This window comes from Lontra canadensis, unplaced genomic scaffold (genome assembly GCF_010015895.1).
Source record: "Lontra canadensis isolate GAN:19392208 unplaced genomic scaffold, GSC_riverotter_1.0 scaffold9, whole genome shotgun sequence".
Lineage (NCBI taxonomy): Eukaryota > Metazoa > Chordata > Mammalia > Carnivora > Mustelidae > Lontra > Lontra canadensis.
In genome coordinates, this window is record NW_022631003.1 from 2,096,749 (window position 1) to 2,113,137 (window position 16,389).

The following is a 16,389-nucleotide window of genomic DNA, read 5'->3' on the forward strand; positions in this document are numbered from 1 at the left end:
AGATTTTATTTATTTATTTGACAGAGAGAGAGAGAGATCACAAGGAGGCAGAGAGGAAGGCAGAGAGGGAAGCAGGCTCCCCGCTAAGCAGAGAGCCTGATGCGGGGCTCGATCCCTGAACCCTGGGATCATGACCTGAGCCAAAGGCAGAGGCTTTAACCCACTGAGCTACCCAGGCGCCCCTGTTTAAATTATTTTATATTCTATTAACTACATACTACTTTGGCTTTCATATAATTGTATTTACATAAATATTTATTTGGCTCCCTCAATCATAAACACAGAAAAATTTGTCTCTATCAGTGTACTTGTAGAATCCTTTCTCACAGACCAGTCATGACTTTCTAAAGAAAACTTAATGACCTCACAGAATCACATGAAATAAATATTTTTTCCAGGGTAATATAAATTAACAACATTACATTTTCAGATATTTTTCCTGAACAAAAATGGAAACTCTCGGGTGCTTGGGTGGCTCAGTTGATTAAGTAATGGCCTTTGGCTCGGGTCATGATCCTGGAATCCCGGGATTGGGATCAAGTCCCAAATTCAGGGTCCCTGCTCAGCATGGAGTCTGCTTCTCCCTCTGACCCTACCCTCCTCAAGCTCTCTCTCTCTCTGTCCTTCCCTAATAAATAAAATCTTTTTAAAAAAATAAAAAATGGAAACTCTCAAAATTAAGAGCACAGAAAAGTCAAAAGTAATTGTGTCCTTCAAACACAGGCTAACGTAAGGATGGCTATCCCTTAATATTATTACATAATAATAGGATGCTCAGAGGAAACAAAATCATATTCTAACAGGAGCCTCATTACAATGCTATACTGGGGATTATGCCAGTATAGTATTAGAGCTAAACAATTCTTTAATGATGAATTCTGCAATTCTGACAAAGCAATCCTCCTGGGTGGGATCTAGGGCTGACACATTTGCCTTATTTTGCACGTGGGGCAAAAAGTAGGGATTGCTACATCACAGTATTACAGCTTTCATGGGCCAGTGTCTAGCAGCTTTCCATGATGTGGAACATATTCAACTTTCATACAAGATTAATGTTTGAACACTAGCACAAGAGTCACCATAAATAAAAGCTGATGATAAATGTAATAATTGCATTTATTGCTTCACTATAAACATTAATCAACATTGGCTTAAGAAGGCTTAACCATGTGAATATTCAGAATGATCACGTGAATGCTTGCTAAAAAACAAGCTATATTTCACTCACATGAACTTTGAAGCTTCTTTTAGAAGAGCAATTATTATTACTCTGTGCAGAAAATAATTACTGTACCTAAAGGCAAACATGGCCCTAATTAATACACATACTACCAGTTGGAACTTTCTGGCATAACTCAGAAGCTTTAACATGTGTACATGAATCAGAGAAATGAAAAACAAACTGACTTTCCATTAGTTACTAAAGTTGCTGCTCTCCTCAGGTACCACTAATAAAACAGAGGTATCCAGCTGTAGAACACATTTTATCTACGTGCAGAAACACCTGGTCTCTTGGCGAATGTCTCACGCAGCTTCCTTGGCATCTCACAGCTACTTTCTATGTTGCATGACATGGTTAGCATGCAGCTGGCTCTCTCCATCAACACTGGAGTATTAGAAATCCTTAGTCCCTGCCAGTAGGTTTCCACATACATTCTCCCATGCAAACTGAGCAGCAGTTCTTTTCTTGGGATATTCTGTTCTGTCCTCCATGAACTTCACTCCTTAGTTTGTTTTATTGAGATCTTTTCTTATGATTCAATACCTTGAGGAATTTGATAGTCATCAACTTGCAAATTTTTTATTCATTTTGTAGAGAGGAAAAAGTGAAGCTTTTTTTCATGGATAATATGCTATCTATATACTATGGTAGACAGTGATAAGTAATGTCAGTAATGATTTCATTTAATATGTTTCAGAATTTTCTCTCCATCTACCAGTCCCTGCATTTAGAGCTCATTGTTATCAATAATTCTAAGTATTACTATAACTGGGTACACTTTTAGATTATACGGTATAGAAGGTAAGATGAATCCACCGAGAATGATAAAAAGGAAGAAAAGGCAAGAAAAAACCATAAATGAGTAGTAATTCATTTGTAAAACTAAAAAAGATAACTTAAAGGAATAAGCTATCAAATTTCTATTTAACTCCCAAGTAGACTTTATCCTATACCCTTCTTTAGAGGATATTACCTGATGCTCCTTTCCCCAGAAAATGGTGAGTGCATCCATTTGATGCCAAAAAAAGTGGGATTTAAAAATGAGACCATGCCTGATTAAGCATTTAAAATTATAAAGTATCTATAATTTAATTTAGGATCTTATTAAAAAAATATTTCCTTAGTTCTAGCAATTTTGCTTTTTATTTTTCCCCGTGCTAATACCACCCAAAAGCTACAAATGTCAAAACGACTAAACATTGCCATCAAAGATTCTTATGAAAAACAATTAAAATGGAGCTAATAGAGAGAGAAAAGCCATGGTGTCTGTTTTTCATTGGTCTTTGGTATCCACTTATTTTTATTTAAGGATGAGTATAAAAATTTCTGTTAAGTCTTATTTTACCACTCATTAATCTAGGTAATAGATCTGAAACTTGGTCTTTGTCTCCAAAATATTTGGGTAATAATTATCAATTTTCGGAGTATTTGATATGGTGTAGGAAAAAAAATCTGCATAATTCCATTCTACATCTTCATGTAGATCTTTCATAGAATTTGAAAGTAAAATAAAAATGAAAATATTAGGTTGAGAAAGAGAATTTCTTTATTGTTAATATTAATATGTGACTAAAAAATAAGATGATAAAGCTTTTTCATTTGTTTATTTGTAATCACATTTTCCAGGTAATGATAATTAAAATGTAAGAGAAACGTTGTTCAGCCAATGAAAACACATAAATCATGCTCAAAAATGAAATAATTATATTCTAATAATCAAAATAAATCAGAAAATAAAAACTCTTTTAAAACATATTTAAGGAGGGTGCCTGGGTGGCTCAGTCAGTTAAGTGTCTGCCTTCGGTTCAGGTCATGATCCCAGGGTCCTGGGATGGAGTCCTGCATTGGGCTCCCTGCTCGGCAGAGAGTCTGCTTCTCCCTCTGCCTCTGCTGCTCCCTCTGATTGTGCTCTCCCTCTCTGTCAAATAAATAAATAAAATCTTTTCTAAAAAAAGAACATATTTGAGGAGCGCCTAAGTGGCTCAGTCGGTTAAGCATCTGCCTTCAGCTCAGGTCATGATCCCAGCGTTCTCGGATCGAGTCCTGCATCTGGCTCCTTGCTCAACGGAGAGCCTGCTTCTTCCTCTGCCTGACTCTCCCTCTGATTGCACGCTCTCTCTCTCTCTCTCTCCCCCCCCCCTCAGTGTCTCTCTCTCTCTCTCTGACAAATAAATAAAATCATTTAAAAAAAAATTTGAAATCTTGAGTATGAGGTAAAAATACTTAATGTCAGCACTTACTCCTAAAGCCCAAGCATGCTGCATTTTACTCTTTTGAATATCTGTTATTACTTTCCTTATGTACTTATACTTATGTAATTATACTCTACCTACCTTAAAAATAAAAACATTGGATGAACTAATATATTGTCAGAAAAGCCCTGTAACCTGCCAAAATACTGTTCTGGTATTTGTAGTATTAGCCATAACACTTAAAGCCTTCTGAGGAACTTGAAAGACTTCCAGATGGGAATAACACTCTACACCCTAAATAAAGACATGAAAGTGAATTCTATCTCAGAAATGCAAAAGGGGAGCACCTGGGTGGTTCAGTGGGTTAAAGCCTCTGCCTTCGGCTCAGGTCATGATCCCAGGGCCGTGGGATTGAGCCCACATCAGGCTCTCTGCTCAGTAGGGAGCCTGCTTCTCTCTCTCTCTCTCTCTCTGCCTGACTCTCTGCCTTTTGTCTGACAGATCTCTGTCAAATAAATAAATAAAATCATTTAAAAAATGCAAAAGGAGACAACATAAAGGGCCTTTAAAACATGCAAAACGATGACAATAACATTACATGTTTAATGTATATAAGCATTTTAAAACTTCAATCCACACAGGTAAAATTAAAGGATGGTTATTAGTCACCCATGAATAGGACCACAGAATCATCACAGATGGTCCTTATAATTTCCAGCTTAATGAGCTGCCTTTGAAAACAAGGAAAACCACAAAATATCATGAATGGGGCCATTAAAGTAAAACATAAAATAGGAAAGAAAACATGTGTCAGTATCAAGTGTGGTATGCAGTTTGTGTTGCCACACTTAGGAAAAATACACAACAGTATGGGTTTTACCAGAAGAAGACTGAGTGTGATAAGATTGAGAGTTTAGGATTCTTCATCCTAAAAATGTGGTGTGTTTTTTTTTTCTTAGTTGATCTATAGAAATCTGAAAAGCAAATCTTAAAATATTCAAGTAAGAGAAGTTTGGAGTACTCAACAAAACTTCATACTTTCTAAGTTGATACCCTCTGTCATCTTACTCTGCAACAGGCTTATACAAAACAAATATGCATAGTTACATCCATACGTATTTATTCACACATATATGTGTAAATATATACATTTATGTGTGTGCTCATGCATGTTCCAATTTGGCCTGACAAGTTGAGGGAAAAAAAGAAGAAAGGGTAAAGAAATATTTTACCTAAGTAAAAGAAATCCATTATGAGATGATTGGGATTAAGTGAACTGAGAAATAAAAGATACAGTTCGGATTACTTAAAAAATCCAACAGATCAACAATAATCTGGTTCTTGTAATGGCTTTATAGTTGATATCCCTTCTTTCTAGAATGAACCACCACCCCCACCTCTTCCCTGAACCTGGTTAGCTCCTACTTCATCACAGAAGTACTTAAAGACATCATGAAAGTTCCACGTCTAAGAAGTTGTCCCCAATCCCACAATTAAGTGTCTCTCCTGATTCTTCCCTGGCTCCCAGGCCAGCAAACATCTTTGAAGTGACCAGCCTGACCGAGGGCTAGGTCTTTCCCCCTATCCTGAGAATGGCTCTTCATCTTCAGCAGGGTCACTGCCATGGACTAGGCATGTAGTCGATTTGTTGACTGAATATGTGAACATTGAGTGAATAAGCACATGTAAAAAAAATACAATTCTTGTTTTAAACAGTCTTCTTTGTTCAGGAGAAAGCTTTGAAACTTGTAGAACTTAGTGAATCTTATTAGCCGAAATGGGATGGTTCCATTTGGGACAGTGCATCAAACATAAAGTCTCTTGCTACAGGCTTTCGGATGCCTCTGAAGCTGCCTCTACGGAGGACACTTTAGCAGCAATATAATTTTTATTGATCTGAACAACTGTGAGATAAGAGGCCAAGGTATAGGGAGTTCAGCATTTTAACTGTACCACAGATTAAAAAAAAAAAAAAGTTCACTGCTTTTTTTATTTGACTTTCTCCTGTTTTTTGTTCTAGGGTAGGAAATATGAATGTCACCTAACATGTAGGAATAAAGGTGACATAAATTCTGTAAATGCACATCAGGACCAAAAGCCTACCTCTTTCCCATCACACTTTCCTCTCTTTTTTGTTCATTTGCTTCTTTCTTGTCTTTTTTCAAAAATTTTTTTATTATATTCAGTTAGCCAGTACATCATTAGTTTTTGATGTAGTGTTCAATGATTCCTTAGCTGCGTATAACACCCAGTGCTTATCAGAGTCCAGCATCTCTCATGGTTTGTCTCCCTCTCTGATTTCTTCCATTCAATTTTCCCTCCTTTCCTTTGCGGTCCTCTGCATTATTCCTTACGTTCCACATATGAATGAAGCCATATGATAATTGTCTTTCTCCGCTTGACTTATTTCACTTAGCATTACCCCCTCCAGTTCCATCCACGTTGATGCAAATAGTGGGTGTTCATTCTTTCTGATGGCTAATATTCCATTGTATATATGGACCACATCTTCTTTATCCATTCAGCTTCCTTGCTGCTTGCTTGCTTGCTCTTTCTCCTCTTGAAGTCCTCTTGACATGCAATATTGTATTAGTTTCATGTGTACAACATAGTGATTCAATATTCATGTACATTAGGAAGTGATCGCCATGATAAATCTAGCTACTATCTGTCACCATACAAAGTTGTTACATATTATTAACCATATTCCTTATAGTCTATACATTGTATCCCTGTGTCTTACTTATTTCTTAACTAGAAGATGATACCTCTTTATCCCCGTCTCCTATTTTGCCTATCTCTTCTGCCCCTCTTCTCTGGCAACAATCTGATTGTCCTCTGTATCCATAGGTCTGTTTCTGTTTTGTATTGTTTCATTTCTTAGATTTCACACATAAGTGAATTCATACCGTATGTCTTCCTCTGCCTGACTTCTTTCACTTAGCATGACGTCCTCTCATGGTTTCAATCCTTTCAACCCTTTCTGTCCTTTGCTTTCCTTCCCCTTTTCTCCTGCTCTCCTTTTCTGCTTTGCACTGAACTTTTTTGTTCCTTCTGCATGTGCACGTATGTGAGGATCACTGTCCCTTCACGATACCAAGCTGGAAGAAGATACATACAACCATCACTAAATCTCCCCTTCCCCAAAGGACCTCCCCCCCATCCAGATGAGGGATTCTTCCATCGTGCAGTACTCTGAAGTACCCTGAACACAGGTTCCCGAACTGAAGAAGCTAGAGGCCCACAATACCGCAGAAATGTATGCAGAGCAGCTCAGTTGTGGCTGCTGGAATATTTACAGCAGCTGACAGATTAACCTCTCCTGCAGCAACCTGACAAATCCAGGGTTGGCAGATGCAGAGATGCAAATATACCCTAAATATATCTGCAACTTCTAACCAAAGAACAGATTGCCTTATGTGTGTCTTCGATGTGCCTATGAGAAATGAGTATTTTTAAGCAGAATATTTTTTATGGGCTCACAACATTATTTTTCCTCATGAAGATCAAAGATTGAGAGAACAAATTATAGGATGACATGAAATTTATGCTTAAGCGCTTCATAAATGTATGTGTGCTCATCTTTCCTATACTTCTATTCTGGGAATCCAAATATTAAAATTTCAGATCCCATCAATCCTGATTATACCTACCGAGAGTGAAATGAGAATCTTATGAATAAAGAGGAGTCTGGGAACTAACTAGAGAAGTAAAAGATCATTTAACAAATATTCTGAGGATTTACCATGGCCCAGTTTTTAGGATGGTGACACAGTGGAGTCAAAGATGTGTGAAATATATTCTAAGAACTCTGAGAACATGCAGTGTTACGAAGATAAGCAAACAAAAACTAGCAGGGATAAGGTAGAATAGTGGCATAAAGATTTGTTGACAGTGTATAATTTCAATACAATTGAAATTCTAAAGTGCACTAGAGGGATGAAGGAAATAGTTCTGAGGGACCTTGAGAGACAACTTTTTCTTGCCCTTCTGCATGCCTTAATTTGCAAAACCTCCACACCCCATGCTTAAACACCAGAACTCTACATTGAAGACCGACAAAGGTCTATCTGTCAACCCAGATGCACTTCTTGGACCCAGACCTTCACCTCCGACACCTCACGAGGCATCTCCACATTAACACCCCATAGAGGCATCATATTCAATGTGTTTCCAAACTCTCAGTTTCTCCTGCCCTAAACCACCTCCTGTGTTTAGTAAATATTCAAAACCATTCTCCTGTGTTCTCGGTGTCAAATCTTGGACCCTTCCTCTGCCTCACTATCTTTGAACAAAATCTGATTTCTCTCAATTAAGTGTGCTACCCTAAGTCCTAAAAGCCTGACAATGAAACTCTTTGCCTCCGTTTTGTGTACTTGTCTGACTTCCCAGCAAAATGCTGCAAAGGCTTACCTTCCTTCATACTCTTCTCTCCCGCTTAAGTAGCATTAGTGGCCTCCATTCCTTATATACAGAATATAACCTAAACTTCTTGGCTAAATTTTAAGGTCTGGTCCCTGCCTATAAATTCCGTCATTTCTCCTCTTCACTTGTGCCACGTGCACTAGCCATCTTGGAAACTTCCATGCACACTCCTTCCTTTGTGTATGCTAACCCTTTCTGCCTATAATACCCTTCTTTCAGTGATGGCACTCTATGAAGAAGTTTTAGTCATCCTTCAAATGTCATTTTATAAGAGCTTTCTTTGACCACTCGTTGGTGGAACAGCTATCTGGCTCTTCCCACCACTGGGTCCCATTACCCTGCTTTATTTTTCTTCATAACATTTTTCACATATTCCATAGCTCTTTGTTTCATGCTTAGGTCCTTGCTATACTTCTAAAAAGAGAGCCAGACCCATATTTGGGTGCTCAGTCATATTTGCTGAATTTATTGACTGTAATCCTCCAGACACTATTCAATCTCATCTTTTCCCTGAGAGAGAGAGTGCTGTCCTTTTAGAACAAGGATCACAGTCTATCTTGTACCACCTGCATTCATATACATTTCAACCCACCAAACTGAAGGGACTGTGGTTCACTCCTATCTTCTGGCACAGAAGGAACACTCAATACATGTATGTTGAACGGAGCTGAATTCGACATACAGATCTATCATCTGAAATAGATTATCTTTAGGATGGTACATTAGGAAGAAAAGAAGAATGACTGAATCTTTAAACGATCTTCAGTTTGGGCATCTAGGACTCCAAGGAGAAGTTCTTGACCCAGACAAAACCTGGGAAAGCTAGGACCCTTCTTTATTTGGAAGCAGGAACCACCACTTTCCAAATTTGATGCTATATACATTAATGTCATTCTACCACACTGGCTGAGTCCATTCTGAGTCGCCGACAAGCTCCTCTTCTCTTCCTGCTATAAAGATGCCCATCCAGGCCATGGTGAAGGTCAGGGTAATTTAAAATCTTGAAGTGTCACAAAGGTTTTTATAAGAATCCTTCAGGCTTACAGGAGCTAAAGTGATTTTTGGAGGGTTCTTTTTTATTTAGTTAGGTTATACTGTGTTTTCAGGGTCAGGGGTTTCCTCTCATGTTGATACTTTTCTATTAGATTATAACTTTCTGAATCCCCTTGTATTTTACGGCCAAACATTCAGTTAGCCTCTGGATGGCTGGTGCATAATGCATAATTGCAAAAGGTGCAGAAGATCATTGCAAAAAGTTTAGGTGCAGAAGATCATTCGGACCTCTGGAACAAGGCATAGTCATCAACATGAAGGAATATTTTTCAGATGACCAGAGTTGTTACAGAAATCCTAAGAGTTTGATTCTACAATGACACAAATATATTTATGTATACGCATTTACTTATTTATTTATGCACTCCACAAAAATTTGTTAAGTACATACAAAGCACAACAGGAGACTAAAATATAATAAAACACGGTCTCTGTCCTCAGAGAGAATATATTCCCTACCAAATGCTTCCTTTTTTACAAGCAAGTGAGTTTTTTATGGAACATCTTAATTTTTCTTTTTAAAAACTAATCAAATGGAACAACTATTTTAAGACTATTAACAAATTATATTCTCAGAGCTCTGATGCTACCGAAATCAAATATTAATAAAGAGGCCACTATTCTCCAGGATGCAAGTGATCGTGAAAGTCCCTTCCCCCACTAAAATTTTATGATTCAATGACTACTGAACTCCTTAATGAAAATGAATAGGGAGATGACACTGTCAGCTTTTATGAAGTTCTACGAAGAAACGGTATTAGTTGGAGATACAGGCAAAAGTGATATTTATTTGTTATCTGACACCTTCAAAAATATTGATGCTTCTATCTTTGTTTTGTGAAAACATCTTTCATGTAAGCAGATTCAAAAATCCTTGGATGTCTTCAGTGCTGCAAATCGCACAGTTCAATACTCTGGATAAATTGCATGCTGTTGAAACTGTCTAGGTCAATTCTCAAACTTGCATTTAAAGCAAAGAATTAAATTCCCTTAGATCAAAAATCAATTCCCTACTCTACAAAAGTTATATCTCAGTTTAGAAAATAAAAATATTTAATTTAAAACACAGTTTTATAAAACTGTATTAAACCCACTGACATTTGATCAAATATCCATTCATCTTAATAGTTTACTAAAGCAATGGCAACTTGCTGATATATGTGAAGATTCTGGAAGAGACTGGGCCAGAGCGTTTGACATTAAGTATAATTAATATTTTTCAAGATTTAAACACAACATTCCTTTAAGATATAAAGTACCCAAGCCTAGCCCTCCAGGTACAGTCTGCATTTTCAGTCAGTCATCAAATATTCTCAGTGGACAGGAAATCGGCCACTGCACAGATACTTATCCATGAGAGCATGAATACCTTGGGCAGCCCCGTTGTTCCGGACGTGTAAAGAATATACAGGGGGTGTTCCGAAAGAACGGGAACACAGTCATGTGACTGTGCTTTGGCCATCTCCTCATCCCAGTCAAGGTCACGACCTGGAGCCAAAGGAACTGTCTCCTACACAGGAAGTATACAGGAACACGCAGTGAACAAAGGACGTTACCTCAGAACAATGGCAACTGACTAAATCTACCCATATTAGTCTGAGTATCTGACTCAAAATCTGACTTAAATATCAGATTTGTGACTACATATTTCAGTGTCATGAGTTAAAAATATTCCTAAAAAGTTTGATGTTGGCTTCCACTGAACTGACCAAAGAAACGGTTTTATTCTAATCTAAGGATAGCCTTAAGAAATCCAAGGGGATGCAGTCATGTTTTCATCAACAGAGCTTAACCAACAGAGGTTCATGTTTTCCATAAACATATGTACAGTATTAACTTTATAAACCCCTATCTATTTTTCTAACTTTTTTTTCTTTTATTTTGGAACTAAAGTCTTCATAATGAAATGTCAACTAACCCATTAAAATGTTTCTTTATACAACGGCAATTTAGAACTAATACTGTGGCCGTTCTTTCCAAATGAGAAAATATTAAATCATTTTCAGGAGTAGGGAGATATCCACTTTTGCTTTTTCAAGAGCAAAAATTCGTTTTGAAAATTAATGAGCATATGTGACATATCTAAAATGTTACCCAATTTTCCCTCCACCTTAGTCATCCATTAATATGGTAGAAATGTTTGTTTTCTTTTTTGTTCCTCGAACCAAGCTCTGTGTTGTAAACTTTATGGTAACAGAGTCAGGAGTTAGTCAGAGACAATTAAAAGACATTAGACCTCTTTACTTAAAATACTGCCAACAAAACGAGCCAGCTAGATAAGGAGTAAGGAAGTGGCTTATGGAAAATTTATTCTAATGGGGAGTCACAGCTATTTAAGTAGAATTAAGATTCAGTACACGTCTGATTATTTTCTGAAATGTTAACTAAGCTCCAGATGACACGTCAGGAAGTTTACATTTGGTGAATGATTAGTTTAGGCCCAGGCGAGGCTACCCATTCCTCCGTGAAAGCTGGTAAGATCCACCCACTAAAGAGCTTATGTAACCATCTCTTCATCAAGGCAATCCCCCGTGAAGCCCAGAGACCCTGAGGGATTAAGAAAAGCTGAGTCATTTCCAATTTTTCAGGATCCTTAATAATCAGGTTGCAAATACGGTCGTATATTTAAATGAGTACATTTACAAAATAACACTTCAATCCAATATCACAAATACAATGTCTTTGTGAATAAACACATTATAGGTAACAATCAGAGTAGAATTTCATAAAAGTGAAGTTTAAGGCCCAATTAGCTTCTCTGGCCTCACTCTGATAGACCCTGAATATGCCAATGAGATAAAAATAGTTCACTGTCACCAGATTGTATATTTCCATTTGTTTTTATGAATCAGAGAAACACAACTAATTTCAAATTACCAAGCCTTTGATATTACAATAACAGACCCATAAAAAGAAATTCTCACACTGCATAATGAAAAATGTCAATGGAACAATCGCAAAAAAATTATTACAGATCAAATGAAATGAGGAGTGAATGAATGAATGAATGAATGAATGAATTCTTCAGGCTAAGAAAATTCTTTACAGGCACATGTAAAGAAGACTGGGCAAAAGGAAGGGAGGGAAAATTCAGCATTAGCTTTTACATAGATACTTTTACTTCTATAGACATGTCCGGGTAGCGTTCTTGAAAGGCAGTATTGGCCGAGCACCAGAGCTAACTGATGCGATGTTGTGATTCTGTCATCGCTTGCTTGAGGCTTAGGACTGGCAGCCTGGTTTTTACCTCCTTTGGCAAAAATGCAATCCTGGTTAATGAGACATACCACCGGGCCTCATAATCTGTGTCTCTAAACTGGAGGCAAAGCCAGTCCACTGGGCTTAATTACTAACTAAACAGCAGGACTACTATAAAGGACAAGAGACAACCAAAGCCATCATCAAAGATAAAGAAGATTCAAAATAGAGGGAAGTGTCTCAAGAAAAAGGGAAAGAGAGAGAGTGTGAGCCAGTTACAGAAAGGAAGGATGGAGGAGGGAATCTCTACCCACAAAAAGGAAAGAGAAGAGATGTGCATTCGAAAGATAAGAATAGGAAACTTGCATGTCCATTTCCAGTGTGTTTGTAAAGTAAAAGAAATAGCATATATCTTCTTGATTAAAAGTCATTGAACCAAAGTTCAAATCTTGGCACCATTTATCAGCTGTGACTTTGGGCTATGACCGCTCCATAACTCGGTTTCTTCATCTGTGAAATGGGGCCAGTAATAGCATCTACTTCATCGGTTTGTGAAAATTAAATAAGTATATGAAAGTACTTAGCTCTGGGCCTAGCATAAGTTCTTCACAAATTCACGAGTTTATGCATATGCAAAGGCCACACACATACTCACAGAAACACATGCATTTGTGGGAGTATGTATGTGTGTATGTGTGTGTGTGTGTGTGTTCCTACCCTTCCTCTGACCTCCTCATACCCAAAGCCTCTTTCACTGCTGACTCTGTATTCCTTGACTTAACAACAAGCCTTTTTAAAAATATGCTTGAGGGCATCTGAAAGAAACTCAAAATTCTTGAGACAGTAAGAATATTAAAATCATTGAGTGCAGCAGTCCATGAACCACAGACTACTAAAACTTTATACAGAAATTTAATGTGGTAATGGAAATTGCTAGGTAGTAATCAAAATGACATCGTTTTAATGCTTTCTATTCTTATATCTTGTCATTTAAGCATTTTTTGCAGACAACCTCAAGAGTTCCATAAAATTACACAATTCTTTGCACTCTTGTCATTTTTCATCTGCAAAAAATTTTAATCTGCTAGAAACCCAAGTTGCTTCCACTATAAATAGCTGATACTGGCATGGATGTAAAATTAAGGTGATCATTAGATCAAATTTACTAGGAAAAGCACTGTGAAATGTATTCATTGTGTTTTTTAGACTGTTTTTTCTTCTTTCATGGATCACAAAATAATTTGCTTAGGATATTCACATTTTGTTTTCCTGAACATGGTTTTATTTCCAGACTAAATGCCTTCTCCAAAATTTTTAAAAGGCAATTTTTAAATACAAATTAATCATACCACTCCACAAGGCAGGAGAGCTCAGGGATCAAGTGATCAAAGTGTGCTGTGTTCAGATCATGACCCTGACACTCACTAGCTGGGCAAGTTGTTTTATCTCTGCTCACTGGATTTCTCTTACATAAAATAGGAGTAATGCTCATAAGTTATCAGGAAGAATTTTTAAACTGTTCACTAGTAGAGAATGAAGAATCAAATGGTAAGCAGTCAGTGAGTGAACGTTAGTATTACCATGATTATTACTATTTAAATTGATACATGACACCACAATAGACTAAGTGCAGAACCCAATTCATTAACATTACATATTATTATATGTGTTTCAATCTTTTTGTTTTAAGCTAGTTTTTTTCATAAAGACAGAAAACATCATTCATACTTTTTTTTTCTATTTGCAAAAATGGTGATATGTGGGAAGTATATTTAATTGTTTATAAATCTAGTGTTTCTTTCACAAGGGCAAGACTATAATTATCCTTCGCACATCACCATAAGCAAGCACCAAATTCAGTATTCCTATTACCATATTTGGACGATTATAAATGAGCACATTATCTGGTTTGTGTTGTCCCAGTCTCAGTGCTTCTTCTAGAAGGGGGATGTATTCTACTCTTCTTCCAGGTTCAATCCCAAATGATGCTGTAACAACCACCTTGGGCTACAATGGAAAAAGCACAGTAATTGAGAAAGTTGAGCAGTGCTGATTAAGGTAAGTATAATATTTCAGGTGCAGGCTGGCAATTTAACATTCAACAAGAAGTGCTGTAATGATTCTGTTCTCTATTGAGTAAATGGCCTGAAAACGATAAACCCTTTGTAAATGTTGTAGACCTAACAACTTCCACAGAGATCTCACTTACCTGTTCCAAACTTTCCACTCGGTGATGCTTTGGGTCAATAAGTATGAGCTACTTAAAAATACTTCCCAAAGAATTCATGAGGCCACGCCGAATTGCCCTGAGCTGGTGACATGCAACCCTAGGGGGCCCGCACTAACCGAGGCCCCCATACCAGCTCATCCGTGCGGAGGTTGTAGTATTTCTTAGGTGGGAAGTGTCAGCCTATTGCTAGTAGGAAGGGTTACTACATTTTTTTATGTCAGCATCTCTACTTAAATGTGACCGCAAAAAAGGGGACCAGAATCTCTGATTTATTTTTTCTTTTATGATTCTTTTCTCATTCTAAATACCTTCATTTTTGCCAAATACTACACTTGTAATTTTGTTGTATTTTTCTTAAAAGGGCCCCCAAATGATTTAAGCTTCAAGCCCCACAGAGCCTAAACCTATCATTAAGTTATACTTGGAACTTTTCTTGACTTGACAACTTGCTAGTCCTTCTTCAAGATACACTAAGGTGTAGCCGAAAGGTTTCCCTGGGGGGAGCTGAAGAAGTCAGGGTTAATGTCCTTTCTGGGCAGGCCTCAGGTGCCCAACTGTAGTGAAAAGGTTCCCTCATCCCCACATTGCAAAGGAAGCTCCCCAAGCCCAAATTTGGATGTCATTTATCTCTGTGTCTTCTATACCTGGTCCAATGCTTGCCATACCATAAGCTCTCAATAAATGTTTCTGGAACTGAACCAAAATCCTCATTAATTTGCAGAAACAAACATGTCTTTATCCTTTTAAGTACACTACTTCTTCACCAAGAAATCCAAAGCAAAGGAGGCAGATAATAAATTATTCAGGAGACAGATAATCAATCCATGATAGTGCATCTATTCCTGAATTCTGATTTCTAGTTATGATGCATTTCATCTAGGAAAGGTTTATATTATACCAAGTATATGCATATATCATACTGTCTGATTTTTGAATATTACTTAATATTCATGGAGCTGAAACTCAGTGCAGTTACATAGCTTGCCCCAGGTCATAAGTGGTGGAATCAGAAAGAGGGCTACTTCTGTCTGGTTACAGAACCTTTCTCTTCCCGCTGTATCAAGCTGCCTTTCAAAAGGAAAGACAAAAGAAAGAAAAGAAAAATAAGTCTTGCTTCCTTTTATTATATTTTTAAAGACCCGACATTTAAATAGAGTTCACATTTTAATATCTACAATACTCACAAAAATAATTCTAGACAACATTCCCTAAGATTAGAATTCAGAATAAATGAAAGTAAGTTCCATATCAAATTAAAAATATATATAGAATATATCAAAGCTTGAATAATTTAATAAAGTCAAAATTAGACTCTTTCCCTCAAAAAAGAATCCTTTCTACATTTCTATTCAAGAGCCTTTTTTTTTTTTTAAAGATTTTATTTATTTACTTGACACAGAGAGAGATCACAAGTAGGCAGAGAGAGGCAGAGAGAGGAAGGGAAGCAGGCTCCCTGCCTAGCAGAGAGCCTGATGTGGGGCTCGATCCCAGGACCCTGGGACCACGACCTGAGCTGAAGGCAGAGGCTTTAACCCACTGAGCCACCCAGGTGCCCCTATTCAACAGCCTTTTATTGGAGATTTTATTTGGTCTAGACCAACTTGTTAGGATACTGTACAGTCTTTCCATTTTCATTTGTTAAAATAAAGCTTTTTCCTTTAAAAAAAAATAAAAAATAAAATAAATAAAGCTTTTTCTTGAGGTAATTTATTTGAAAATCAGGACATCAAAATCATTCCTGATTTCGACTATTCATTCTATCCAAGTATCTCAGATATATATCTCCATCTTCTCACCTTTAATTTGACCTGCTCAATGGTCATGCTCATAAGTATATACACTTATTCCCAAAACTCCTTAGAAGGGTGTGTGTGTGTGTGTGTGTGTGTTGATGCGGGAAACAAAGGCAGAAGAAAAACTCTTAAATTTCCTTACTACCTATAGTCCCTTGACAAGTCCTTGAAACAGAGTGATAGTCCTCTAGGAACTCAGCTGTCTCGATGTTAATACTTCGTTAAGGACAAGAGGCACTCTTAGCCTGATCCCCAGAATCCTGTATGTCTACTTAA

General features: G+C 37.2%; 1 protein-coding gene across 1 annotated transcript in view; it reads right to left on the reverse strand.

The window, feature by feature from the left end:
* ACSS3 (acyl-CoA synthetase short chain family member 3) overlaps positions 1–16,389 on the reverse strand; it is a 149,802-nt gene that overhangs the window by 83,418 nt on the left and 49,995 nt on the right. Inside the window, exons 4-5 of the mRNA XM_032854687.1 lie at positions 13,963–14,097; positions 10,262–10,402 (exon numbers count right to left, since the gene is read on the reverse strand). Of these exons, the coding sequence (XP_032710578.1) occupies positions 10,262–10,402; positions 13,963–14,097 (276 nt within the window). The remainder of the gene's footprint in view (positions 1–10,261; positions 10,403–13,962; positions 14,098–16,389) is intronic.